Here is a 24,273-nt window from a genome sequence, read left to right as displayed (position 1 = left end):
GCTCCGCCCTATGCCACACAGCTCTCCAAGGCTCCGCCCTCCCCGGGAATGCTGTCTAGTCATAGGCTGTTTCTTCTCCGAAACCCCGCCCCCAGAGCCGGCTTTTCCCAGGCCCACGCCGCGCCACATCGACGCGGCGGGTGACGCCATCGGACCGCGTCGCAAGAAGGTCACACGGGATCCTGCAACATGGCGGCGGCGGCGCTGTGGGGAGGCTGGTGCCGCTGCCCGCGGGTAAGTGGACGTGCGGGGTTAGGGTGGAGATTGGGGGCGGGTCCAGGGAGCTCCAGGCCTGCGACCTCCAGGGCCTTTTTGTCCTCAGGCCTTTGGCCCCCTCCGCCCTCCCTTGGGCTCGGCGAGAACCTTGGGGTTGGGGCATTGGGTCGGCGGAGGCCGGGCCCGGGATCCCGGAGCGAAGCTCGTGGGCAGGAGCAGAGCGTGCCGGGTCGGAGGCCGCCATGGGCGGAGCCGGGCGGGGGGCGAATCGCCCCTCACTTCCCGATCAGACTCCACGTGCATCGGGGAATGAATGGTGGCCTGGGCGCCCAGTGGAGAAACAGCGAGAAGTCAGAACACCGTGACAGTCACGGCTCGCGTTTATATGCCAGGTCCTCTACCAAGAGCATTTCCTACCTCGCTCCTCCTAACCCTCCGTGTGAAAGTGCGGCTGGTAGTTCTCGCCCTGGCTGAGAGCTTGGGTTCACAGGGGCGGTGGGAGTTGAGGTGTGTATAGCGCGCTCAGAAAACAGTAGTGCTCATGTTGTTGGGACTGGGGGAGGAAACCGCGGCTCAGAAAGGTTAAGCAACCTGTCCACAATGTCAGCTAGTGGGGTAGCTGACCTGGCCAGCACCCTGGGTCAGGCTGACGGACAGAGCTGGAATGCAGGGAGGAAATGTCTCATAGGGATCCTAGTGTGGGGAGAAAGAAGCTCTCTGATTCAACGCTGGTTTTTTGGGGGGGGGGGGATTGCTGCTTGTCTTAAGAGTCAGGGCTGAGAGATTGAATCTCTACATGTTTGGATTTGGGCACAAAAACTGGTGGGGAACCAACCTCAGGTTTGGGCATACTGTGGGATTTCTTTCCTAAGTTAGACAGACTATTTCAGACTGTTGCTGAAGTCAGTGGCTCCACGATCAATAATGTAGGCAGAGAAGAAGAACTTACTTAAACTCTTGGGAGTTGCTCTCTCTCTCTCTTAAAGATTTTATTTTATTATCTGGCAGAGAGAGAGAGAACAAGCATGGGGAGCAGCAGGCAGAGGGATCGGGAAAAAAGCAGGGAGCCTGGTTCAAGGCTTGGTCCTAGGACCCTGGGATCATGACCTGAGCCAAAGACAGATGCTTACCGACAAAGCCATCCAGGCATCTCAGGAGTTACTGTTTTTTGTTTTTTTTTTTTAAACAATTTTTTGGGTAAGTTTATTTATTTAAGTCATCCCTATCCCCAGCATGGGGCTCGAACTTATCATCCTAAGATCAAGAGTCTCAGTCTCTTCCAACTGACCCAGCCAGGCATCTCAGGAATTACTCTTGAGCTATAGGAGATGGTGACATTTGGGATGTTGCTTAAAGTTCCTGGAGAATGGAGGAGTGACACAGGGAGAGGAAAGGGCCAGTGAGTGGAAATGGAAGCGTGATTCTACGGGGTCACTGACATCAGCATACCTGGCTTAGCTCTGAGTGCTAGGGTTCAACATTGAACAAGACCTGCACAGGCCCTTCTCTTATGGGGCTTAAGTTCTTCATTTGGTGGGAGCAGAAATGCCTTTTATATGACATTAAGAGTATCTTTGCTCAGGTGGGTCCCCTCAGTTGTCCCACTGGCAGCCCAGCCCTGGACCAGGACATGGTAGGTTTGTCCCAGGGTTGTGCCTGGACCAAGAAGTTCTCCGTGTTTTACCTCTGAAAGCCCAGGTCTCTGCTCTTCCAGGGCTGGCAGAAAGGGGGTAGGCTGTGAGAGAAGACTGCTTACTGCCAGTGTCGAGGCTCTGGGTGCCCATTTCAGGCTCCGGGATCAAATCAGACTGGCATGATTCGCCTTCTTGCACTGTAGGTTGGCCTTTCCCAGGACTCCTCTGGTTTCCCCCAGGTTCAGAGGCAGGAAAGTAGACATGGACTCTGGAGGTGCAGATCCAGTGTCGTCTTTTCCGCAAGATTCCACTGGCTTCTCAGAATTTAGCAAGATTGCCGAGCGACTAGCATGCAGCACAGGCATGCGGTAAAAATTGGCAAATCAGTCTTGGGCGACCCCCCTGCTTTTTAATGTGGCCTACCTGCTTCCCTGTCAGTCTCATACCTGTATTGGGTCTTTTCTCTCTTCTCGCCCAATTAGAGATGCCTCGGCAGTGGGGTCCAGTTCCTGTCCAGCCACAGCCTGCTGCCGCTACGCCACCGTACCTCTCAGACGCGCTGGCCCGGGAGAGAGCTGCCCGTGGTGAGTGACTCAGAATGCCAGCAAGCTGAGGGCAGGGGAATGTCTTCTGAAAGATTAGGTCTAGGTGACAGGAAGAGAGGGCCTCAAGTGTTGCTCACACTGCCCGGGGCCGCTGATAGGCTGACATTCCACAGCTAAGCCCTTCGAGGTTGCGGAGCCCAGCGTGCTGGTCCTCTCGGGAGGAGCTCCAGCCTGATGGAGGGGATGACGTGTCGGCTCTGATGGCTGGGAAGGCGTCCCTGGACTCTGCTGAAACCCACCTCCCTGCGACTCTTCCCTTTTCTCTGTGACAGCCCTCCAGGCATTGGAGCAGTCACCCACATCGGGAGCTTGGTTTCCTGTTTCTGTTGTTCCTCACGACCACATTTTCTAGAGCTTTTTTTTTTTTTTTTTAAAGACTTTATTTATTTATTTGACAGAGAGAAATCACAAGTAGATGGAGAGGCAGGCAGAGAGAGAGAGAGGGAAGCAGGCTCCCTGCTGAGCAGAGAGCCCGATGCGGGACTCGATCCTAGGACCCTGAGATCATGACCTGAGCCGAAGGCAGCGGCTTAACCCACTGAGCCACCCAGGCGCCCCATTTTCTAGAGCTTTTGCCCTTCCCTTCATACCTCTTCAACCGTGCTTCTTTCTGTGGGTGCCTCACTGCTATTGGGAGGAAAGCCCAGAAGCTGACCTACCCCCCAGACCCACACGGGGGGGGGGGGGGCAGCCCACACCCTACCCTTTTCTCTGGGTTTCCTCTCAGCACTAGACTCTCTCACATAGACAGTGGTGCAGTCCCAGACAGTCTTAGAACCTGGACCACCCCCCCACCACTACCACCAGAAAGCCTGGCCAGGCTGGCCCTGCGGCTTGATGGGGGCTCGGGAGTCGGTCACCCTGAACGTGGGAAGGCGGGCCGTGTCCACGGCGGTGCACTGGCACACTGTGAAAGTGCCCATGGTCCCATGGCACGACTCCCTCGCGTCGCTGTTCAAGCATTCCCTTTTCGGAGCCTACTCTCATGCTTGCGGCGAAGCGGGGATCCGAACCTGGCCTAGTCTGACCTTGAAGCCTGTGTCTTGGGCAGTGGACTGACTCTTGTTCCTGGAGTGGGGCCTTGGCCTTTCTTGTGGCCTCCCTAGGCTCTGGCTTCTGGGTTTGTCGGGTTTTCCTACAAGAAAGACCCCTGAGCTTCGGTTCTTGGTGACAGTGATCCTGTGGGTTGATGAGGGAGGTTTGTGCCAAGCCCTGGGGTGACACGTGAGTCCCAACTTTGGACTTGAGAGTGACCCCCAAAGGAAGCAGTTGTTCCGGCCCCAGAAGCCCAGGGAGCAGGGTCCCATGCCAGCTTCTTTGGGATAAGGGGCCACGGAGTCCTTTAAACTCCAGTCCTAGGACAAGGGCCCCTTTGGCTGTTGACCTTCACCTGGGGTGAGCACATTTGAGTCCTTCTGAGGATTCTCACCTCTGCCTCTTTCTTGTCCAGGGTTTCCTCTGTTGGAGAAGGAGCCTGGTGGTTTGTTTTGTTTTAGAATAGACTTTATACTTTTTTTTTTTTTTTTTTTGAGATCTTATTTATTTATTTGACAGACAGAGATCATAAGTAGGCAGGGAGGCAGGCAGAGAGAGGAGGAAGCAGGCTCCCTGCCGAGCAGAGAGCCCGACGCGGGACTCCATCCCAGGACCCTGGGATTATGACCTGAGCCGAAGGCAGAGGCTTTAACCCACGGAGCCACCCAGGCGTCCCTCCCTGGGTCTTTTTTAAATTGAGATGTCATTGAGATAGGATGTTGTGGCAAGCCACTGCATCTTTTCATGGCTTGCTAATGCATTTCTTTTTATTATTGAATGATATTTTATTGTCCGGACATTTCACAACTTACCACCTGATGCTTTTTTATTTTTTTATATATATGTTTTCTAAAGATTTTATTTATTTATGAGAGAAGGAGAGACAGAGTGTGAATGGGGGTGGGGGTAGAGGGGGAGGGAGAGGCAGACTTCCCACGGAGCGGGGAGCCCAACTTGGGGCTCCATCCCAGGACACAGGAATCATGACCTGAGTCGAAGACAGATGTTTAATTGAATGAGCCCCCTCCAGGCACCCAACCCGATGCTTTTTTTGATTTGACTTTTGTCACTCAGGAAAGCGGTAGCTGTTCATTGTGAAACCCGTATCGGCGCAGAGGAGAAAGTACAAACCCTTTGTTTTTTTTCCCATTTTTTTCTAGTCCAGATCTTATTCTTCTGGAAACAGGAAAGGCTTTCTCTCTGGCTTGTTGGATAATATCAAACAAGAATTAGCCAAAAACAAGGAAATGAAAGAAAGTATAAAGAAGTTCCGAGATGAGGCCCGCAGGTTGGAAGAGTCCGACGCGCTCCAGGAAGCCAGGAGGAAATACGTGAGTCCCTCTGCTGCGCGTGTTCCCCGCTGGGACACTCGCTTCCCGCCCGGTGCCCGTGTGGCAGGGGCAGGCGAGGTCACTGTGCTGGCCCCGGGGGGCGAGGGGACAGGAGTCTGCCGCCAGCCCTCCGTTTCCGTGGTGAGACGGAGCGCGGCCTGTGCACACCAGCAGCGCCATCTCCATCTCCTGGGAGCTCGTGAGCAATGCCGGGTCTCATGCCGGGTCTCGGAGGCCCCCAGCTGCAGGATCCGAGTGTGCATCCGCCGGGCGCCCCTGGTGACCGCGGGAGCAGTAGGCTTGAGACGCGCTCTCCTGAGAGGCGCTCGTGGCTCTCTGAGTGAAGTGGGTAGAAAGCGGGTCACCGCACTGCGGGTGTCGTCATTGATGAGCAGCTGCGAGACGCCTGCCACGGCGAGCGGGCTGCACCGCCTCTGCCACACGAGGCCTGGGAGGTGGGGCAGCCCCCCGCCCCGTCTCAGCAGTGGGCACCCGCTCTGGGTCTCTGGGCTGTTTGTTCTCTCGGCGCCCTCCCGAGCCATGCGCAAGGTCTGCTCCGTCTGTGGCGGATCACCCTTCCTCTCCGTTCAGGAAGGGAAGGGGGCTGAGGGGTGGTTTGGGAGCAGGGCAGGTGGGACCGTGGCCGTGGGGGATCCGGCAGGGGCTGGCAGCTGCAGGGGTGCCGAGTGAGGCAGGACCATGTCAGTTAATGTCAGATGTGGGGGAGGGGTGGGGGAGGGGACGGCTCTCCCTTGCACCTAGCGAGAGAGTGGAGGGTCTCCACAGGTCCGCCTTCCGGCTGCTGAGCCCGCTGGAGAGGCTGTGGGGCAGTGAGAGGCCCCGGGGGCGGGGGAAGGAGCCTCTGAGAAAACACTTCTTTGGACCCTCCCCTGTAAGAGAACCGTGGCGTCGTAACCAAAAGAAACACCATCCCTACCGTAGAGAACCATCGAATCGGAAACCATGCGGACGAGCGAGGTGATAAAGAAGAAGCTGGGGGAGATCTCGGGCACAGTGAAGGAGGTAATGGTCTCGGGGCCCCCGCGCTCCGTTGGCCTCGCTCCGGGGCCATCTGCTTGGCGCCTCTGGGAGGAGCGCGGAGCGGGAAGCAGCAGGCAGAGCCGGCGCCGGGGACTTGGCAGGGCGGGACTTGGCCCAGGCGATGAGTGGCCGTGGGCGGCGAGAAGGGAAGAGCCGAGAAGGGAAGAGCGTGCCTGGTCGGCCGCTTCCGGAGTTGGGCTGCAGGGCGCCCCCGGGAAGGAGGGTGAAGTCAGACTAGCCCACGTGCCCTGCAGTTTACCGCTTGGGTGAGAAGCTTGCTTGCCGCTGGCAAAGACCGAAGGCGAGAGGAGGATTTTTTTCTTCCTGCCGAACAACTGGGAAGCGCTGCTTGGCCCGCAGGCCGGCTGGAGACGGGAGGGGGATGCTGCGGTTTCCGGGGCTTGTTTTGCTTTTCTCGGTTCTGGGCAGGAGAGAGGGTCAGGCCAGTGCCGTGCTGGACGCAGGCTCCTCCCCTGTGTTCCCCAGGCTGCCACTCCTGCCCGTTCTGGGGGGGGCCCAGCAGACCTGGTGTCTAGCCCGGAGCCCAAGGGCCCAGCACCCTGGACATCGTACACGGGGGACCTGAGTCTCGGGGCCCCGTGGGCCAGATGCTCACCTGTTCCTGCCCTTGGGAGGGCTAGACCGGCCTAAGTCTGGGGGAGCTCGTGCGGGCCCCAAGGGGCGCTGTGCTGACATCCCCCTCCCTCTGTCTCAGTAGAGTCTTGACGAAGTCAGTAAAAGCGACCTTGGCCGAAAAATCAAGGAGAGCGTGGAAGAAGCAGCCAAGACTGCCAAGCAGTCCGCCGAGTCGGTGTCCAAGGGCGGGGAGAAGCTGGGGAAGACGGCTGCCTTCAGAGCCCTCTCGCAGGTGGGTCAGGCCTCGCGGCCGGGGTGCCCTTGCCTCCCTTGGCCTGCTCTGAATCCAGGAGCCAGAGCTCCCAACTCGGAGCGCCGCCCTGGAAGCGGGAGCCCCTGCCCGAGGCACCGGGTCTGTGCTCCACTCGAGGCCGGGCAGCCTTGGGCGAGCGAGATCCTCTGAGCTGCTGACTGTCTTTGCTTATGGCCCTAAACCGGGGACCTGTTGCACTCCGGGTGACTGGAAGTCCTGAATTCGTTCCCCATCACCTGTCGAATCTTCCTTGGCTGGGTCCTCTCTGGCCATGGGGGTCCCAAGATAGAAAGCCCATGTTTCTGCTCTCAAGGGGCCTGGGGGACCCGGCAGGGATGAGCAGTTCCTGAGCGACAAGTGAGGGAGGACTATATAGGGAAGAGGCCACAGGTGGCGGGGGCGGGGGGCAGGCTCTCCAGAGGGGGGCGAGCATAGCCCCCTGCACGCAGCCAGAGCCCCTGCCTGGGGGTTTGAGACGGAGGCCGAAGAAAAGCAGGTTCCATCTAGAACAGTCCTGCTGTCCATGCAGGGAAGTCAGGCAGGTTACTCAGGGCCACATGACCTCAAAATTGGGGGAGGCCAAGGCCCTGGGTTGCCATCAGTCCCTACACTGGGGTTCGTAGTGCACATGCACAGGCCCGCCGTGGTGGTCCGCAGTGTCCGGAAGGTCCTGGGTGCCCACTGCGTGGTGGGCTGCTTTCCTCCAGGGGGTGGAGTCCGTGAAGAAGGAGCTCGACCAGAGTGTGCTGGGGCAGACTGGGCCCTATCGGAGGCCAGAGCGGCTCAGGAAGAGGAAGGAGTTTGCAGGAGAGAAGTTCAAGGAAGAGAAGGTGTTCGAGCCCAACGAGTAGGTTCGGCGCCCCGGTCCCCCGCGACCCCCCGCGCCGTTCGTTCCCCAGCTGCTTTACTGCTCTGGAGTTCGTGCTCCCTAGTGCATCTGGGGGAGAGGCTGGGGCGGTGGGAAGGGGTGGGAGGAGGCAGGAAGCTGAGAGCTGTCCGGCTCCACCCTCCCCTCCGGGCCGGGCGGGAGGGAGGGCTCGGATGCTCCCCTGCTCACCGCTCACCGCTGGCCCGGTCTTCCCTAGAGAGGCCCTGGGAGTCGTGCTGCACAAGGACTCCAAGTGGTACCAGCAGTGGAAAGATTTCAGGGACAACAACGTGGTCTTTAATCGTGAGTGTTCACATCTCCAAGGCTCAGCTGACAGCGTGGCCGCAGCAGTAGACGCTTCCTGAGTGTCCCCCTGGGCTGGGCACAAGCCAGATCCCCCCACTTTACAGAGGAGGAGACCAGGGTCCGAGGGGACCAGCCGCTCCCACAGGCTCACCCAGCCAGTGAGCAGCAGAGCCCTGGCTGAGCACAGGCCAACAGTGGCCAGCCCCACTCACGCGGGCAGCCCGGGACATCTTGGGCCGGTGGGCCAGGGACCCTGCCTTGGGGGCCGTCACCCGCCGCTGTCATTGCCAGAGCTGTTGCCAGCAGCAGGGCGGCCAGGCACACCCGTCTCGCTGGGGCCACGGCTGTGGATTCCACCATGAGATACTCCCCGCTAGGGAGAGCGCTGGTGCGGCGCAGCCAGCCAGCTCGCGGGCCTGGCTTGCTCTGTTCTCGTCTGGGGTGGGGGGCCTCCCAGGGGCTGCACACCCTCGTCCCTTGTCCTGTGAGGCTTGCTAGAGGCCTGTTTCCTGTGAAGGGAGAGTGCCAGGCAGCGGGGCGCTTGGCCCGCTGGGCCACTGCTGGGGACACAGGCTCAGAGAGGGCCCCACATTTACCTTTTCTGCTCCGAGAGTGGATCTCACAGGGGCCCCAAAGAGCCCTCGGAAGTCGTGGAATAGAGGCATCATTTTGGAAGGGCCTCTGACTCTGGCCCACGTCCCCACAGGGTTCTTCGAGATGAAGATGAAGTATGATGAAAGCGACAACGCACTTATCCGGGCGTCCCGTGCGCTGACGGACAAGGTCACGGACTTGCTGGGTGAGTGGCTTGCCCGTCCTTGCCACTGGGGCCGGCCTCGGGAGGGCCGTGGGCCCTCGACCCACTCCTGGCTCGGCTGCCTCCAGGGGGCCTGTTCTCCAAGACCGAGATGTCGGAGGTGCTCACGGAGATCCTGCGAGTCGACCCCGCCTTTGACAAGGAGCGGTTCCTGCAGCAGTGTGAGAACGACATCATCCCCAACGTCCTGGAGGTGGGTCGCCCCTCAGTGGGCCCTCCCTGTTCTGCCCTGCTTCGGTCACCCAGGGCTACGCACAGCACACAGGCTGCGGCCTGGTGGGGCACTGTGCCAGGGGCAGACGGCTGTCCCGGCTTCAGAGGTCTGAGTCCCCCACGCCTGGCCTTTGTTTGTCACGCGCCTCAGAAGGCACCCGTGCTGGTCCCCACGATGGCAGGTGCTCTCTGTCTTGCCTTGCCTGTGGGGTGCGTCTGCTCCCGGGACTGAGTTCCCCATCACGATGTCCGGCAGCAACTCCTACCTCCGTTGCAAACTGGCCTGGAGCCTCCTGCCTTGCTCCGTCGTGCTCACTGCTGGAGGCGGTTCCCTCGAAGCTGCCTTGAGCGGCCGCCTGGGGCCTTTCAGGAGTTGGGGACACTATGGCACGGGGGCCAAGCCACAAAGAGGACCCTGAGGGGGCTTCCCTCCAAGGTGTCCTCTCTGTGGGAATCCTGGTCCCATCTCCTAGCCCCTCTTTCTGGCTCAGAAGCGAGCAGTTGGCTCAGGGTCCTGCCACAGTGCACCCTCCCCAAGGCCCGTGCCCGAGGTTGGTGGCCTTTTCCGTGCCATGTCTGTTCCTTTAGCCCCCACGATGTGGCCGGACCCAGGGAAGGTCCTGATGAGACCACAGAGGGGCCCTGCACTCCCTGATGGGTCCCTATTCCCGCCACCTTCCTCCTCCATCCCAGTGACCTTCCCAGGGTCCCCTCCCCCTCCGATTTCCCAGGTCCCTCAGGCCACTCTGGGCGGGGCCGGGAGGCTGTCGAAATGGAGCAATCCCCAAAAGCAGCGGTCCCAACACAGATGAAAGGTTTCTTCCACGGGAGCCTGCCTGTGTTTACCCTCGGGTCCTGGGCTCCGGGTCCTGAGCTCCTTCATCACCTTCTGTGGGTGTGGCCCTGCCTGTCGGTTCCTGGGTTCCTGCCGAGGCCTCCCCCATGCCATCTGGTGGCCACGCCCGGGTCCCTGCCTCTGGGCCTGTGAGGACCCAGCGGGGCAGAGCTCCAGTGGAGTGAGAAGGCAGCTGCTGTCCTCCTTGGCTTAGTTTCCCGGCCGGGGTGAGCCCGCCACGATGCCACCTTCCTCTGCCTCTCGTATGAGGCCTTTGGGACCACCCTGGGCTTCTGGGGGTCAACACACAAGGCCCTTGGTCCCTGGGGCCTGACGGGGCACCTGCTGCCACCACCCAACCTGAGGGCCCCTTCTCCCCAGCTAGAGTCTTTAGTGGAGGGCCCCCCACCTGGATCGTCCCTTCTGAGACTCAAGCTAATTTTTTTTGTTGTTGTCCCCTTTTAGGCCATGATTTCTGGAGAGCTCGACATTCTCAAAGATTGGTGCTATGAAGCTGTGAGTACTTCTTTCTTTTTATTTTTTCTAGTTAGGCCTAAAAAGAATCACAGCCTGGAGATCCGCTTGGGCAGGACGGTCAGAGAAGGGCACGACAGGGTCTGGTGTCCTGATTGTGGGGAGACCCCGGGGGCCAGGGCTGGGCGGAGAGGGGCTGTGAATAGCCCTGGGTGTGTGTGACCTTCCTGTCCCTGGGCCAGAGTCCATCATCACGCGCATGTCACAGGCGTCATGAGGAAACAGCACGAACACAGATGCAGCATTTGCAGGACACGAAGCTCTGATGGGACTCATTAGCTGTTCTCACTTCAAGTTCCCGAAACACAGATCAAAACAGACGGTGATAGATTTCCCGCACGGGGAGGAGCCGCGTGTCCTGACAGGGCCTGACTAGGCTGCCTGGAGTCGGGGCTCCGGGTCCGGGGCTGCACGGCGCCGGGCTGTGGACGGCGGGCCAGCCCTCCTCGGGAGCACACTCTGTCTGCCCCGGGCCTGGCAGCCTCTGTGTCCCTGCAGGGCTCTGGCCAGCCACCTCGGCTCACCCTCCTCACTCCCTGACCTGTGTCTTCATGGGGCTTTCTTTTTTCCCGAGCTTATTTGTATTAAGCAATCCAGAGCCTTTTTTGGCTGATTCTATTCTGCTTCCAGCTCATAAACAACTTGGAGAAAGCAGAGGAGAAGATGTCAGGTTTTTTTTTTTTTTTTTTTTAAGTACTCCTCTGCATGGTGACTAATCCAGCAGACATTTCTGAGAGTGGGGGTGGCGGTTTTTTTTTTTTTTTAAATACTTTGGGTCCATTAGGATGTGGTTGATTATCTTTGCCAGAAAGCTGCTGGTGCCCCAGGAAATGCACTTGAAATTGCAGGTGCTCTTAGAGAGGGTGTTTTTTAAATGTCGTTTTTTTTAAAGAATCACACCAGAAATGGGAGTGGCGGCGTTTTGGTTTTTTTCTTGGTAGATCAGTTATTTCCATAAAAAGTAGGTATGATTGGAATGTCTTCCATCATAGTTGCTGAGTCCAGAGAAGGTTCCAGAGGAAAGCTGCAAGGCTGCCCATGTCCCGGGCCTGGGCGCAGGCTTGGGGAGAGGGCTGTTGGGGGGCGCCGCTGCCCCTGGGGAAGAACGAGCTGCCTGCAGCCAGCAGCTTCTCAGAGGAGCTGGTCAGCGAGGAGCAGGCCTCCCAGGCAGCCCATGTCAGAGTAGCCGCGGATTAGGGCAAATCCTAGAAAACGCGTTTGATTCCAGGCCAAGACTCAGGACTGTGGATATGGGCAAGTCCAGGGTCAGCCAGAGAGGCCTCACCGGACGCCTGGGCCTGTGGTTTCAGATCCTGTAGCAGGAAAATTACCAACCCTTCGGGGCTACCACTTGTAGTTTATGGTTTTGATGCAGCGCTGCCTTTGCTGTGAGGGACGGGGCCGTGCTTCGGGCCAGCAAATGGGTGGCAGCAGCCGGCTGCTCGGAGCCGGGCTCCTGGCATCTGCCCCTCCTGGCATGGCAAACCCAGGCGCCAGGAGCTGTTGCTGGACAGTGCCGGGGCCGAAAGCACGGAGCTCGGCTGGCGAGCCAGGGAGAGTCTCCCAGGCCTGTGCACCCGGCCCTGTGGGGCGCCGGCCCTGGGGCGTGCTGGGGACTACAGGTGTGCGGCTTCTCATTGCAGACCTACAGCCAGCTGGCCCACCCCATCCAGCAGGCCAGAGCGCTGGGCCTGCAGTTCCACTCCCGCATCCTGGACATCGACAACGTCGATGTGAGTGTGTCTCCCTGGGGGTGTGCTTGTCACAGGGGTGCCCTGTCCCTGGAGGAGCTGTGGCACGGGCAGGTGCTTGGGTTAAGGGACCTCCAGGGTCCCTTTCGTTGGGAGCCTGTGGTGGGAGAATGCTTAGGCAGGTGGCAGACACACTGGATGCCTCTGCCCTGACCTCGGGGCCCCAGAAGGCAGTGTGTGTCCCTGCACCTTTACTGGGAAGGGTGGGCGCTTTGTCAGGACCGCTCAGGCCCCCACTGTCTCTATGGGGAGCTGAAGACACGCCAGGGCGTGCTTCCCTCTTCCCTGCCTGTGTGCAGAACTGGCCCCTCTGGGAGGCCTTGATGTGTGCGCCCAGCCCACGTCTGGGGCAGCCGCATGGGTTCTTAGCAGTTGGGACTTGGGCTCACACTGGGAAGGACCTTGGAATCCCCCACCCAGAAACGGGCGACCCCTCAGGCTCCTTCTGGGGCCTGGGCAACAAGGGGCACAAAGGGAGTGCTGGGGCCACCCCTGCAAAAGGGAGGAGCAGGGAAGGGGTGTGGCCACTCTCTGAGCACCGGCCCCCACCCCCCTCCCCCAACAGCTGGCCATGGGCAAGATGATGGAGCAGGGGCCTGTGCTGATCATCACCTTCCAGGCCCAGCTGGTGATGGTGATCAAGAACCCCAAAGGCGAGGTGGTCGAGGGCGACCCGGTGAGTGAGGGAGGAATTGGAGCAGGACGGGTGGGTGGCCGCCCTCAGCTCCCTGTGCTCTGGAGCCAGGAGGTTTTATGACTGCAGAAGCAGCAGGGCTGGGCCTCCAGAAGTCGAGGGCCCGAGCTGGGCCTGGTGGAGGTCAGAGGGTGACGGAGCTGTCTGGTTGTGCCACATCCTGCGTTGCAGCCTCTGGAGCCCAGAGCCAGGCTTACCGCCCGCTGCCCCACTCCCTGGTCCCTTCCAGCGTCCCCTCTCTCCAGTCCCTCATTCCCAGCCCTCACCTTCCCCACCTCGACAGGACAAGGTGCTGCGCATGCTGTACGTGTGGGCGCTCTGCCGAGACCAGGACGAGCTCAACCCCTACGCAGCCTGGCGGCTTCTGGACATCTCCGCCTCCAGTACGGAGCAGGTCCTCTGAGCGTGGTGGCCATGACTGGGGGCTCCTGGGCTGGATCAGCACACAGTGGACACCCGGAGGACTGGGGTCTGCCCACAGCAGTTAGACCTTTGGGGACAGGACTGTTGGTTCTCTACCAGGGTGACTGGAAGCAGCTGGATGGGGAAGGGCTGGCAGCCGCAGAGGGCTTCTCTCCACACTGCGGGCCCACACTGCTCCTCTGCCCTGTGGGGCTGCTGGGCGAGGTCACTGCGGTGCACAGGCCAGATGGTGCCAAGGGGCCCCTGCCCAGGGATTCTCTGGAGGCAGGACGGCAGGGCCCAGGCCCCTGCCACTCAGAGTGGCCCACTGGCCACTTCAGCCAGGCCATTTTGGCTTTGTTTTTTAACAGTGCCCTTATTACCCTGTATATATGCCTGATATTTGGACATAATAAAAGACCAAAGTGCAGGAAAGCAGCTTGGGTCGTCTGATGTTTCTGTCACTTGGGGGGGGGGGCGGGGGGAGCTGGGACTGATGATGGGGTGGTAGGAGCTGGCCAGGAGGCCACAAGGAGGTGGGCAAGGTCACTGAAGGAACTGGCTCTGGAGGAGCAGCCTTGCCTGGTCAGGACCCTGCTTCCCCTGTGGTGGTGGTGGGGGCCGTGACACAAGAGCTAGGGAGCTTTTCAGTAGGCCCGCTGGGGTTTCCGAAGGTTGGGGTCCCCCGAGCTGGAGAAGCTGGAGTGCCCACAGGAGTGATTTTTGGAGGCACTGGGATCCGCCCCCGCAGGACGTCTAGTCCAGGGGTCCATCGCACAGAATTGCGGGGAAGGTGCGGAAGTCGGGCTGGGCTGCCTGGATGCTTCTGGGGTGGGGTGGGCGGGGTCCTGGGTGCTGAGGCTCCCCGCGGCGGAGGTCTCCCAGGCGCCTCGGGATGGGAGCTCCGTTCTCGCCGAGTCCGGGGCGGGGTCGCGAGCCCGCGCACCGCTCCCTGCGCAGCCTCCGCCCCCCGCGGGGGCCCCGCCCCCCGTCGCCATGGGAACAGCCGCGGCGGCCCGGCTAGCGCGCGGCTCGCCTGCCTCGGTCTCCGGCGCTCCAGGGGCGGGTGGGGTGGGCTGAGCCCCGGGCGCCGCCGCCGCCACCGCCGCTGCCGCCGGGGAGAGGCCGAGAGCGGAGCCGGCTGGGTCCCGGAAGAGAGCGCAGCCACCGGGCGCACGGTCCCCGTCCCGGTCGAGGCCAGGGTGAGGGGCGCGGCGGGGCGGGGGTGGTGGGGGAGGGGTCCCCGGGACGCCGAGAACAAAGGGAGAGGGGCGGGGGACAGGGCTTCGCCCCGCTGCGCCGCCGGGCTGCGCGTTCGCACCTGTTGTGCGCGGGCCAGCCGGGTCCGGGCTCCCTCTCCCCACTCTCAGCGCCCCCACCTGCGCGCACGGCTGGAGTTGGGTCCCCGCGTGCCTGTGGCGGCTTGCCCGGGAGCCGGGCTTGGGCGTAGCCAGGGGGACAGAGGCGCGGGCGGGGGCTGGGTCCGGGCAAGGTCAGGGGGCGGTGGCGGGAGAGGCGGCGCAGGGGGCGGGAAGGCGCATCCTCATCCCAGCGCCCCCGGCCGGCTCCTCTTCCGCAGGGCGCGCGGCGATGTGAGCCATGAGCGCGACGTGGACGCTGTCCCCCGAGCCGCTGCCGCCGTCGACGGGGCCCCCGGTGGGCGCGGGCCTGGACGCGGAGCAGCGCACAGTGTTCGCCTTCGTGCTCTGTCTGCTCGTGGTCCTGGTGCTGCTGATGGTGCGCTGCGTGCGCATCCTGCTCGACCCCTACAGCCGCATGCCCGCCTCGTCCTGGACCGACCACAAGGAGGCGCTCGAGCGCGGGCAGTTCGACTACGCGCTGGTCTGAGCCGCGCGGGGCCGCTCCCCAAGGGCGGACCCGACGGGGGCGCAGCCTGGCAGGGGATCGCGCTCAGGACCCCGCCCCATCGCCTAGCCCGAGGTGGGAGGGCGTTAGAGGTCCAGCTCCTCCCCCTCAGACCCTTCCCATCTTTCCTCCCGGCCCGGCCGGAGCCCCACTTCGTGCCTTTATCCCGCCCCGTCCTCGCTCCATAACTCGACAGCTCGGCTGGCCGCCGACTGGGAAGAGGCCCCCCATCCCCACCCCAAGGCGTATAGGTGGTTCTGCTATTGGCCTGTCACCGAGCATGAGTGTCCCGTCCATTCCTGGATGCGGGGGACCCGCGTGTCCCCTCTCTCTCCCCTGTGGTCTGGCCACCCTCACTCCTCCGCCCCCAAAGCCCCCTTAGTGTTGAGACGCTTCTGCGAGGCAGTCTGTCCTGCGCCCGCGTCGTGGAGGCTGCCATACCCACGTGCCCCGCGCGCCCTGCCCCGGAGTTCGGGATCCGAGAGCACCGATGGCTGCTGTGTGTCCAGGACGCCCGGCACCTTCGGTGGGAGGAGTGCGGGCAGGTTCTCCCCAGCACAGGTCAGCCCCCCCTGGCCCTCCTTTCGCTTCCCGCGCTTCCCTCTGAGCCCTCCTCGCATCCCCCGGTGGCCTTCCCCAGCCCTTCTGCCCGCTCCCTGCCTCCGAGCGGATGTTGTCAATAAAAGCTATCACTGAGCGCTTACTACCCGGCCAGCTGCGCGACCTGTTCCCTCTGCAGGACCCGCAGTGAGCCCTCTTAGCATCGCTGCCCCACGGGCGGGGGACCAAAGTCAGGCAGCCGCAGGGACTAGCCTGCACGGTGCTGAGGGGCAGGATTCCAGCCTGGCTGGAATGTGAAGCCGGGTCTGACTCGCACATGCTCTTCGTGGCTGCCCCACGTTGCCAAAACAGCCAGGCGGCGTTTTGGGGGTCCTGGCCTGTGAACTAGCTCTGTTCAGCAACGTGCATCGCTGAGATCCACCCCCCCCCTTTCTTTCCCTTGACTTGGGAAGAACTGGGGGAGGCTCCGTGGAAGTGGGGGGCCAGGGAGGCCCGCTGAGCCACGAAGTGGCAGGCTCTCCTGGCACGGACCACAGCTGCACCCCAAACCTCTCTCAGCCTGGTTCTTCCTGCCCACCCTCCACGTGCGCTTTGGAAGCCGGGGCCAGGCAGCAAGCGAGTGGGCTGGCTGGGCTCCACACCCGCGAGTGGGCTGGCTGGGCTCCACACCCGCCGGGAGACGTGGTCTGTGCCCCAGGGAGCCGTGCGCAGCGTGCGGGGAGAAGCAAGCGCTTCTATAAAAGGCAGGCTGTGTGACTGCACGGGCTCTGCGAACGCGATTCACCCGCTCCCAGAGAACTAGTTGGTCTGCGGGGGGCGGTGCTGTGCTGTGGGAGGACACCCGGCTCCCGGCTGTGCGCTCCGCAGCCTCTCCCTGAATCTACACCCTCAGGCAGGCTGGGGAAGGGGGACCCCTCGCAGGGAGACACCGCCGCCCTCCCAGGCATTTGGGACCTTTGGCAGGGGCGCAGCATTTCCTCCCCCAGCCCGGCTCCTCCCTCCCTGTCCCCAAGGCCCCTCCACCCCCAGCTCCGCCTCCCTCCCTCCCTCCCTCCTAGCACCTCCTCACTTTGCTAAGGCCACCTGGGGGGGGGGGGGGCTGCTCCCCTCTCTCTGAGCTCCTGCACAAGCAGCCGCCACGCCTAACCCTTGACCTCTACCTGGGGCCTGGCTCCCCCTCCTGGCTTCTCTTCACCGGCGTGAGGTGAGGTCACCTGCGCCGAGAACCTGTCAGGCTCAGAACTCATCCTCCACGCAATCAGCAATCACCGAGGGTCCCCTTCACGGCCAGACCAAGGTCACTCCCCGGAGCACAGAACCAGACCTGGCAGTGGCGGCCTCTACTGACGACTGGGCCTTCCTTCCGGCCTGCCCCCCCAGTTCAGCCTTGAGACCTAAGGCTCCCTCAGTCCTGTCTGACTTCTCCCTCTGGCACTTCGGGCCTCCACTCCCATCATTCACTCACAGGAAAAAGGGAGCAAGACAGATTGACAAGAACTTTACTCACAGGATGTAGGATGCAGATGTTGGACCGGACAGGAGCTCCCCCCCTCCCGCTTCCCCCACCTCAGTTCCGTGGCCAAACCCCTGTACAACCGTGCCTCTGTTTAGGAGACCCCTGCCGTGTTGGTCACCTTAGAGGCCAACCCCTGCTGCCCACCATGTCAGGGACCTTCCACCGTGACAGGATCCTCCTGATAACCCGGGGCCAGCCCAGGCAGCACTGAGGGCCGGGGGGTTCGCAGATGTCTGCTGTGTCCTCCGTCCGCTGGGCCTTCACCTAGCAGGGCCGGCTGCCTGGCCCAGAAGTTCCAGGGGCACCAGGAACGGGTTCAGGGGGCAGACCCCAGCTGCTTGCCAAACAGACCTTGGCTCCCTGGGCCTGGCGTTCTCGGGGGCCTGCAGCTCTGCCTGGCTGGCCTCCTTGTGCCCCTGGGCGCCTGTCCCGGCATCCTCAGCTCCGGGCGCCAGGCTCTCGAATGCTGGGTCGGGTTGGGGGGCTGTCAGGTGCGCGTACATATCCGACAGGTGTTTAACCAGGGCCTCGCAGGGCAGGCGGAGCAGCTCTTGCGGAAGTGCCAGGAGCAGGTCCAGGACCACTGCTGCCTCTGGTGATGGACACAGAGGGCTGGGGTGAGGGCAGGGCAGGTGTGCTACCTGGGGCTCCCTCCCTCACAGCCCCTGTCCGTTAGTCTCACCAGCTGCAGAAAGCTCAGGGCCATGACACCTGCGGGAAACAGACGACAGGTACTTGTAGATCTTCTCGAAGTCCACGGAGAAGTCTGCTTCTGCTGGCGGCGGCGCCGAGGGGTCAGACAGGGATGCAGCTGCGGCCTCTGAGGCGGGGCCATTCGTCTTCGGGGCGGGGCCAGGAGTGTCCGGGCTGGGGTCCTCCCGCCCGCCAGGGGCGCTGAGCAGCAGTAGCTTTCCCCGCGCCTGTGTGGACTTGGGGGGCTTGGAGTGCAGGAGGCTGACGGGCTCCGTGGCGGCGATGGTGAGTACCTGGCAGGAAGGGAGATCGGGGAGGGGAAAAGGGGGGAGGTCCTCCTACAGGCCTCTCTCCTGCCCTGCACCCCGCGGAGCCGCCCACCTCCACCCGCTCACCAAATCCCCCCTGTTGGACGTAACATGGAGGGGCGGTCGCAAGCAGGGTCACTGAGGCTCCGTGTGTTCAGTGACTGGCCAGCGTCACAGGGCGGGCAAGAGGAAAGGCCCGGCAGCCCAGTCCCCCTTAGCCTTGCGCGCACCACCCTCACCCGGCCTGCGGGATGGCTGTACCTGTGAGAAAGCCACAGTCAGGGCCTCCTCCAGCGGGCCTGTTATCTTCTCTGCCAGATCCATCCATACCTGGAGGGGGCGACAGAAAGGCCCACGGTGGGCCTGGGGACCCACCCTCGGGGGTCTCCAAGCCCTGCCCCTCCTGGGGACCCCCTGAGGTTATTCCCCTCAATACCCACATCATGCCACAGGGGCCGGCCTCGGGGGGGGGGGGCTTGTCCTGCCTCACCTCGATGGGGGCCGGGGTCTGTGTTTCCCGGCGCCTCCGTCCCTGCGGGCCACCGGGCTGCACCATCTGGATGGCCTCCCGGACCACGCGGCCCTTGAGCTGCCGCAGGAAGTCCCGGATCTGGAGAAGAGAGGAGGCGGCCGAATGGGCCTTCTGGGCGCCCAGGGCTGGAGAGAGAGGCCAAAGCCTACCGCCTGCTGCGGGACCGGCACTGCTCCCCAGCCTCCCGCTACCCCGGTGTGACCGGTCTCGGGGACTCTGCCCCGGGGTTCGGGGCCAGGCCCCAGGTGTGACCAGCCACCCTGCACAGGTGTAAGGCCCAGGACAGCTCCGCTCCCTCCCCGCAGCCACGGCCCACCCTTTGCTAAGTACTACCTCGCTTCACCCACTCGGCCCCGTTTCCTGGCTCTCACTTCAGCCTCACTGCCCCGGGGTCCCGCGGCTCTTTCCGCCCTGACCCGGCCTCCATCCACTCGGTCTAATCGAAGTTCGACCCTCAGCCTCTCGCAGGCGCGGCCTCTACCTCGCCCCGCCCCTCAGCCTCATGCATGCCCCGCCCACGCCCAGCAGCTCCTTCAAGCTCGCCCCGCCCCTCAGCCCCGGGCTCCCCGTCCCGCCCCTCGGCCTCACGTACGCCCCGCCCCCTCCGCTCACACCCCGCCTCCTTTCCAAGTCCCCTCGTCCCCATCCTCGCGCTCGCCCCGCCCCTCCGCCGCCCGGATGCCCCGCCCACGTCCTAGCCCAGTCTCCAGCCCCGCTCCCTTCTCGGGACCGCTCACCTCCGCCTCGCTGCGGCCGGGCAGCTCCCGGGCCAGCTCGGCGGCATCCGGCTCCGGCTGGCCCTGCCGCGCCTGCAGCAGTCGTAGCAGCTGTCGCTTCTCGCGGGCGCTCCAGGCCGCGGGGCCGGTCACCTCGCCCAGGTAGCGCGCCGGGGCCGCTCGCCGCCGCTGTGGAGGCTTCATGCCGGCGAGGGCGGTGTCGCCGATCCGGCCCGTTTCCCTGGTAGGCGGGGCTACGGAGGCCGCTGGGGTCAGAAAGCGCGGCGCGGAGGCGGAAACAGATGGGGGCGTGGCTCCGCGTTGGTGGCCCAGGAGAGCGGCGTAGATGGGAGATGGAGAGACTGGCCGGCGAACTGAGGTGGGCGCACATGAGACACCCCCCCGTCCGCATTTTATCTCATCCGTGAACTGGAGCCGAAACCATAGATCTCCTGCCGTCCCTCCATTGCGGGACTAAGTCTTGTAAAACTCCTACTGTGTGCTTTGCTTCTCCAAAAGGGGTGGACCCTGGCAGGAGGGCAGCTGTTCAGTGGTAGCCAAGAACCTGGGTTGTGAGGCTGGCCTGCCCGGAGGACCTAGAGCAAATGGTTTGGCCGAACCGAGCCTCAATTTCCTCATTGTAAAATGGAGCTAGCAGTCCTGCTCCGGAGAAGGGAGGAACTGGGACGGCAGACATTCTAAGAGCTCTAAACTGGACGGAGTGGAGACTGAAGCAGAGGCCAGAGGTCGAGGCCTTAGCGAGGGCAGGGTCCAGGGTGGGGGTGGAGAGCGGAGAAAGCCTGGCTTTGGAGGAGGCGGCAGGTGGGCAGGTGCAGGGGTTGAGAAAGGAGGCGGACCTTTTTTTTTTTTTTTTTTTTAATTTGACAGAGAGAGATCACAAGTAGGCAGAGAGGCACACAGAGAAGGGGAGGCAGGCTCCCCACTGAGCAGAGTGCCCGACCTGGGGCTCGATCCCTGGACCCTGAGACCAGGGCCTGAGCGGAGGGCAGAGGCTTAACCGACTGAGTCACCCAGGCGCCCCGAAGGTGGACCTTATTAAAACTTAAGCAGATGGGATTGTTTGGGAAAAACTCCCTTGGGTCTCCCCTGGCCCCCATTTGCACACGTATATATGAGTGTGTGGGCCAGGTCCCCAAGGCCTCTGTTTCCTGCCCCCTATAACCGCGCCAAGTGCACACGCAGACTTCAGAACTCAGTAGGTCAGACTGGGTGTTTATTTTGAGCCCAAGTGCGAAAGAGGAGGAGCGGTCAGGGGCAGGAGGGTTCAGGAGGCAGAGACTGGTCCCGCTGGGTCTGAGGTCCACCGGGGCCGGTCCAGTCCTGGCGGGCCTGGTTCAAGGCCGTGGCTGTTGTGTCTCCGGACTGTGCTGGGGGTGTGCCATCCCTGGGGAGGGGCTACCCAGACTGAGCAAAGCAGAGGGACACCATGCAGGCCGCCCCCTTCCCAGCGGATCATTGGCCGCTATCCATCAGTCTGTGTGCAGGAGTGAGGGTGAGCGGTAGGTCTGAGTCGCGAATTCTCCTTGCCTAGTACTTGTTCAGGTCTGAGGACCCCTCTTGTGACACAGAGCCTGAAGCTGGGTGCAGGTGACCCCGTGCCCGAGTCTGAACTCCACCAAATTTTGTGACCTTTGACAAGTTACTTCAGAGAGTGTCTCGTGTTTTTCATTTCTAATATGGGGATTATAATAATATCTACCTGAAAGTTGTTATGAGGATTACATTAATTAATAGGCATGAAACCTTGAGAACACTTCCTGACACAGGAAAAGCCTATGAAGTCATTATCATTACCTCCCTCTTCCAGCTGTCCTCCAGGCCCCCCGTTACAACCCCCACCCCCGCCCGTTTACCTGCCTTATTGGGGCCTCCTGGGCTGGGGGCCGCTTGGCGAGTCTCTCGCGGCGGGACCGGGGTTCGGGGGTGCTGGAAAGGAGAGGCAGGCTGCGGAGCAGTCGGGGTTGCTGCGCATTGAGCCGGGGCAAGTGCGCCCCCTGGCGGCTGCTCTGGGCGTAGCGCAGGCAGGTCTGGGGATGGTCGTGCCCCACCGGCTGGGTGGCGGCGACCCGGGGTTCCGACCCGCGGGAATAGGCTGGGGGCCGTGCGGAAGTCCCGGCGGGCCGAGGTTGGTACCTGAATGCGCACAGACAAGGCCGAGCCCGGCGGCCAGCGCAGCGCCCAGCACGAAGGCAGCCAACACCAGCGCCACCACGGGCGCGGGCTCCAGGGCCGCGGGGGCCGGGGCGGGAGGCTCATGACGCACGGCTTTGCTGGGGACGCCCTTGGGTGGCCCTGTGGGAAGTAAGTACATCACAGGGAGTGGGCCCAAGCCCCAGGTTCCTCCTCACCCCCCTTCCCGGGACCCTGCGGAGAACTGCGCGCTCACCGGGGGGTGGCCGCGGCACTGTGACCACGATGGGCTGCGTCAGCGTGTGCAGGTGGGGACCGTCGGCACCCAGACTCTCGCCGCTGCCGGCGCCCGTGCACGCCTCATCCTGAGGCAGACACTGTGGGGAGGAGGAGGCAAGAGATGGGGACTTCAGGCCCCAGGATTCAGGGACCTGTCCCTGGCGCTCCCGAGAGATCTAGGTGTCTAGCTCTCTATTGCAACCAGGAGTCGCACCAGTAAACTGGAAATCCGACCCCGTGAGAGGTCCCCGAGCCCAGCCCCTAAGATATACAAGCATCCAGCCGCCTAGCCTGTAAGGACTCCAAATCTCAGGCCCTCAAGGTCACACGATCCAGTTCTTTGAGAACATTAGACACCCAGAAGTTTGGCTGCTCGGCCGCCTCTACATCTGTAGAGCCAGCCAGCCCTGGAGGGAGCTCAGAGTTCCACCCAAGGTGTCCCAGAGCAAGCCCAGTGTTCATTCCCTGTCCCCCGGGGAGCCCCTAGGGAGAGCGTCACAGCCCTCCCCCTCCCCACCCACCCACACTCCCCGCACGGGCCCTGAAGCCCAGCCACCAGCCTGAGAGAGACCCAGTGACTCTCCCCAGCTCCAAGGGTCTCCAGGCTCCAAAGCGTATGAACCCTAGATCCCCAAGCTCCAAGGGACTCTTCCTTCAGAGGCCAGAGGGCCTGTGCCCAGCCCCCGACTGGCCCAGGCGGCCATTCCCCGCCCCGCGCACCAGCGATGGCGGCGGCAGCGTCAGAGGCGCAGGTGTCCGGCGGGCTCCCCGGAGGCGGCGGCAGCGGCTCAGCTGGCAGTGCAAAAACTGCACCGAGGCGTTGAAGACCGGGCGCAGGCGGAAGCTGAAGCGCACGGGACCGGCAGCACCCGGGCGCGCCGGCGGTGGCGGGAGGACGACGGAGGAGTCGGCGGGGCAGCCCCCGCGCAGCAGTGCCAGGGCGGGCCCCGGGGCCGGACGCGAGGACGGCGTCATCGAGCAGCGGTGCAGGATCAGGCCCCAGCGCGGAGAGGGGCGGGCCAGGGCCGCCTAGGGTGCGGGGGCGGGATAAGCACCAGCCCCGGCCGCCCCCATCCGGCCTGACCCGGCCCCGAGCGCCCCGCGTCCACACCTGCACGAACACGCGGCTGTCGGCCGGGACCTCGAGCGGCCCCGCGCGGCGCGGGAAGGCGTCGTCGGCGTCCGACAGCTCCAGACTGAAAAGGGGTTGGCGCAGCCAGGGCCTAGGAGCCGCGGGGAATGGAGGCGCTGGCGGGAAGAAAGGGTGACACGACAGAGGTCGCGCAGCCCCTCAGCCCCTCCAGGCCAGTGCAGCGACCTCCCCGCCTCCTTTGGGAAATGGGTGCTGTTGCAGTAAGGATTCGCCCGCGCTCGGCTCCGCGCCGGGTTCACTGCTGGCAGAATAGGTGTGGTGTGTCCCCCTGAAGGTCCCGGGACCCTCACAGCCCCGCCGCAGAAGCTGGGAGTAAAGCTACGCACCTCTGGGGAGGAGCCCCCACTTCTCGGACCTGGACTTCTCCACCCGGCGCAGACCAGGGGATCCCCTGGCTGGGCCAGTCCAGTCGCAGGGTGCCCGATGGGGGCGAGGCGGTCAGGCTGGGGGAGGGCAGCTCCCCAAGGGCCCCAGGGCTGCTCTGTGGGGGCAGCAGGGCCAGCTCCGGGCAGAGGGTGCCATCCCCCACTTTCCTTTCCAAGCGTGCTGTGACCAGCGGGGAAGGGAAGAAGGGGGGTGCTGTCTCTCTTCCCCTCTGGCACAGCAGGAGCCCATCCAGGCCTCCAGGGTCTCCGGTTTCCTCACTCCCTGACTGAGGGCAGCTGCAGCCCCAGGCAGGGACACACGTGCACCCACACCCTCTCTGCCGGAGGGACCCTTGTCAAATATGTTCTCATTTAGGACGGCCCCCCCCCCCCCCACAGTTCCTAAAAGCACTGGCACACTGCTCTCCCGCGCTCATGGGCCTCATAGCTGCTGGGGCCTCTGAGGAAGGTGGGGGGTCCAGGAGAGGAACCTGGAAAGGGGAGACAGAGGCAGGGCCCACCTCCCCGGCCCCCGTGTCCCCCACCCCCTGCAGACCCCCCTACCCCCAGCAGGGCAGGTGAGCTGTGGAACTGAGAAAGGGCAACACGGGGGCGGCAGCGTGACGGGCCGTGTCCCCAGCATCTACGTACCAAGCGGCCCGCTGGGCGAGGTGGCGACCCCAGGGAGCAGGACCAGCAGCAGGAGCGTGGCACCCGGCATGCTGGACCGGCGCTGGAGTGTGCACTCCCGCCTCGGAGGCAGCCTCCGGGCAGCACCGAGGCCCCGCAGGTAGGCAGGCAGCCGTGGCCTTGGCTGAGTGGCCACCCAGGAAGGCAGGGCGCGGGGGCGGCAGGCTGAGGGGTGCGCATCAGAGCCGGGCGCCCAAGGTCTGCCAGGGATTAAGGGCTGCTCTTTGACCAACCTGTGGCTGTTGGGGCGTGGGGGGGGTCCTGCACACTGC

General features: G+C 63.1%; 4 protein-coding genes and 1 long non-coding RNA gene across 6 annotated transcripts; 2 read left to right on the top strand and 3 right to left on the bottom strand.

Annotated features, from left to right (window-relative positions):
* The first annotated feature begins 101 nt into the window (after nucleotides 1-101).
* TIMM44 (translocase of inner mitochondrial membrane 44) lies at nucleotides 102-13,609 on the top strand. The gene is made up of 13 exons (XM_082683551.1): nucleotides 102-234; nucleotides 2,333-2,434; nucleotides 4,651-4,821; nucleotides 5,764-5,844; nucleotides 6,581-6,730; nucleotides 7,459-7,598; nucleotides 7,837-7,922; nucleotides 8,632-8,724; nucleotides 8,811-8,935; nucleotides 10,256-10,306; nucleotides 11,968-12,057; nucleotides 12,641-12,751; nucleotides 13,053-13,609. The coding sequence occupies exons 1-13, from the start codon at nucleotides 190-192 to the stop codon at nucleotides 13,170-13,172; spliced, it is 1,365 nt and encodes a 454-aa protein (XP_082539677.1). The 5' UTR covers nucleotides 102-189; the 3' UTR covers nucleotides 13,173-13,609.
* On the bottom strand, nucleotides 4,290-8,893 carry LOC309840919. The gene is made up of 4 exons (XR_014298862.1): nucleotides 8,522-8,893; nucleotides 7,292-8,434; nucleotides 6,479-7,213; nucleotides 4,290-6,283 (listed from the first exon to the last, which is right to left on the bottom strand). It is a non-coding gene; the product is annotated as an uncharacterized lncRNA (long non-coding RNA).
* Nucleotides 13,610-14,145: 536 nt separating the features above from the next.
* Nucleotides 14,146-15,740, top strand: CTXN1 (cortexin 1). The gene is made up of 2 exons (XM_082683552.1): nucleotides 14,146-14,373; nucleotides 14,751-15,740. Exon 2 carries the CDS (start codon nucleotides 14,771-14,773, stop codon nucleotides 15,017-15,019), a length of 249 nt encoding a protein of 82 aa, XP_082539678.1. The 5' UTR covers nucleotides 14,146-14,373; nucleotides 14,751-14,770; the 3' UTR covers nucleotides 15,020-15,740.
* A 1,341-nt stretch (nucleotides 15,741-17,081) lies between these two features.
* Nucleotides 17,082-19,608, bottom strand: SNAPC2 (small nuclear RNA activating complex polypeptide 2). The gene is made up of 5 exons (XM_082691886.1): nucleotides 19,385-19,608; nucleotides 18,606-18,725; nucleotides 18,377-18,445; nucleotides 17,797-18,100; nucleotides 17,082-17,706 (listed from the first exon to the last, which is right to left on the bottom strand). Exons 1-5 carry the CDS (start codon nucleotides 19,565-19,567, stop codon nucleotides 17,375-17,377), a joined length of 1,008 nt encoding a protein of 335 aa, XP_082548012.1. The 5' UTR covers nucleotides 19,568-19,608; the 3' UTR covers nucleotides 17,082-17,374.
* Nucleotides 19,609-19,673: 65 nt separating this feature from the next.
* On the bottom strand, nucleotides 19,674-24,146 carry TGFBR3L (transforming growth factor beta receptor 3 like). 2 transcript variants are annotated; one of them, XM_082691922.1, is made up of 7 exons: nucleotides 23,963-24,146; nucleotides 22,905-23,041; nucleotides 22,514-22,822; nucleotides 21,771-21,891; nucleotides 21,518-21,676; nucleotides 21,238-21,310; nucleotides 20,300-20,768 (listed from the first exon to the last, which is right to left on the bottom strand). In XM_082691922.1, exons 1-6 carry the CDS (start codon nucleotides 24,030-24,032, stop codon nucleotides 21,243-21,245), a joined length of 864 nt encoding a protein of 287 aa, XP_082548048.1. In that variant the 5' UTR covers nucleotides 24,033-24,146; the 3' UTR covers nucleotides 20,300-20,768; nucleotides 21,238-21,242. The 2 variants fall into 2 exon arrangements, with proteins under 2 accessions (XP_082548047.1, XP_082548048.1); XM_082691921.1 differs by lacking the exons at nucleotides 20,300-20,768; nucleotides 22,905-23,041; nucleotides 23,963-24,146 and adding an exon at nucleotides 19,674-19,737 and having other exon boundaries at nucleotides 21,238-21,676; nucleotides 22,514-22,898.
* Between the last annotated feature and the right edge of the window lie 127 nt (nucleotides 24,147-24,273).

Source organism: Mustela nivalis, assembly GCF_964662115.1.
Source record: "Mustela nivalis genome assembly, chromosome: 1".
NCBI classification, from domain to species: Eukaryota; Metazoa; Chordata; class Mammalia; order Carnivora; family Mustelidae; genus Mustela; species Mustela nivalis.
Note: the sequence above shows the minus strand (reverse complement) of the source record. Positions and strands in the feature narration are given on the sequence as shown.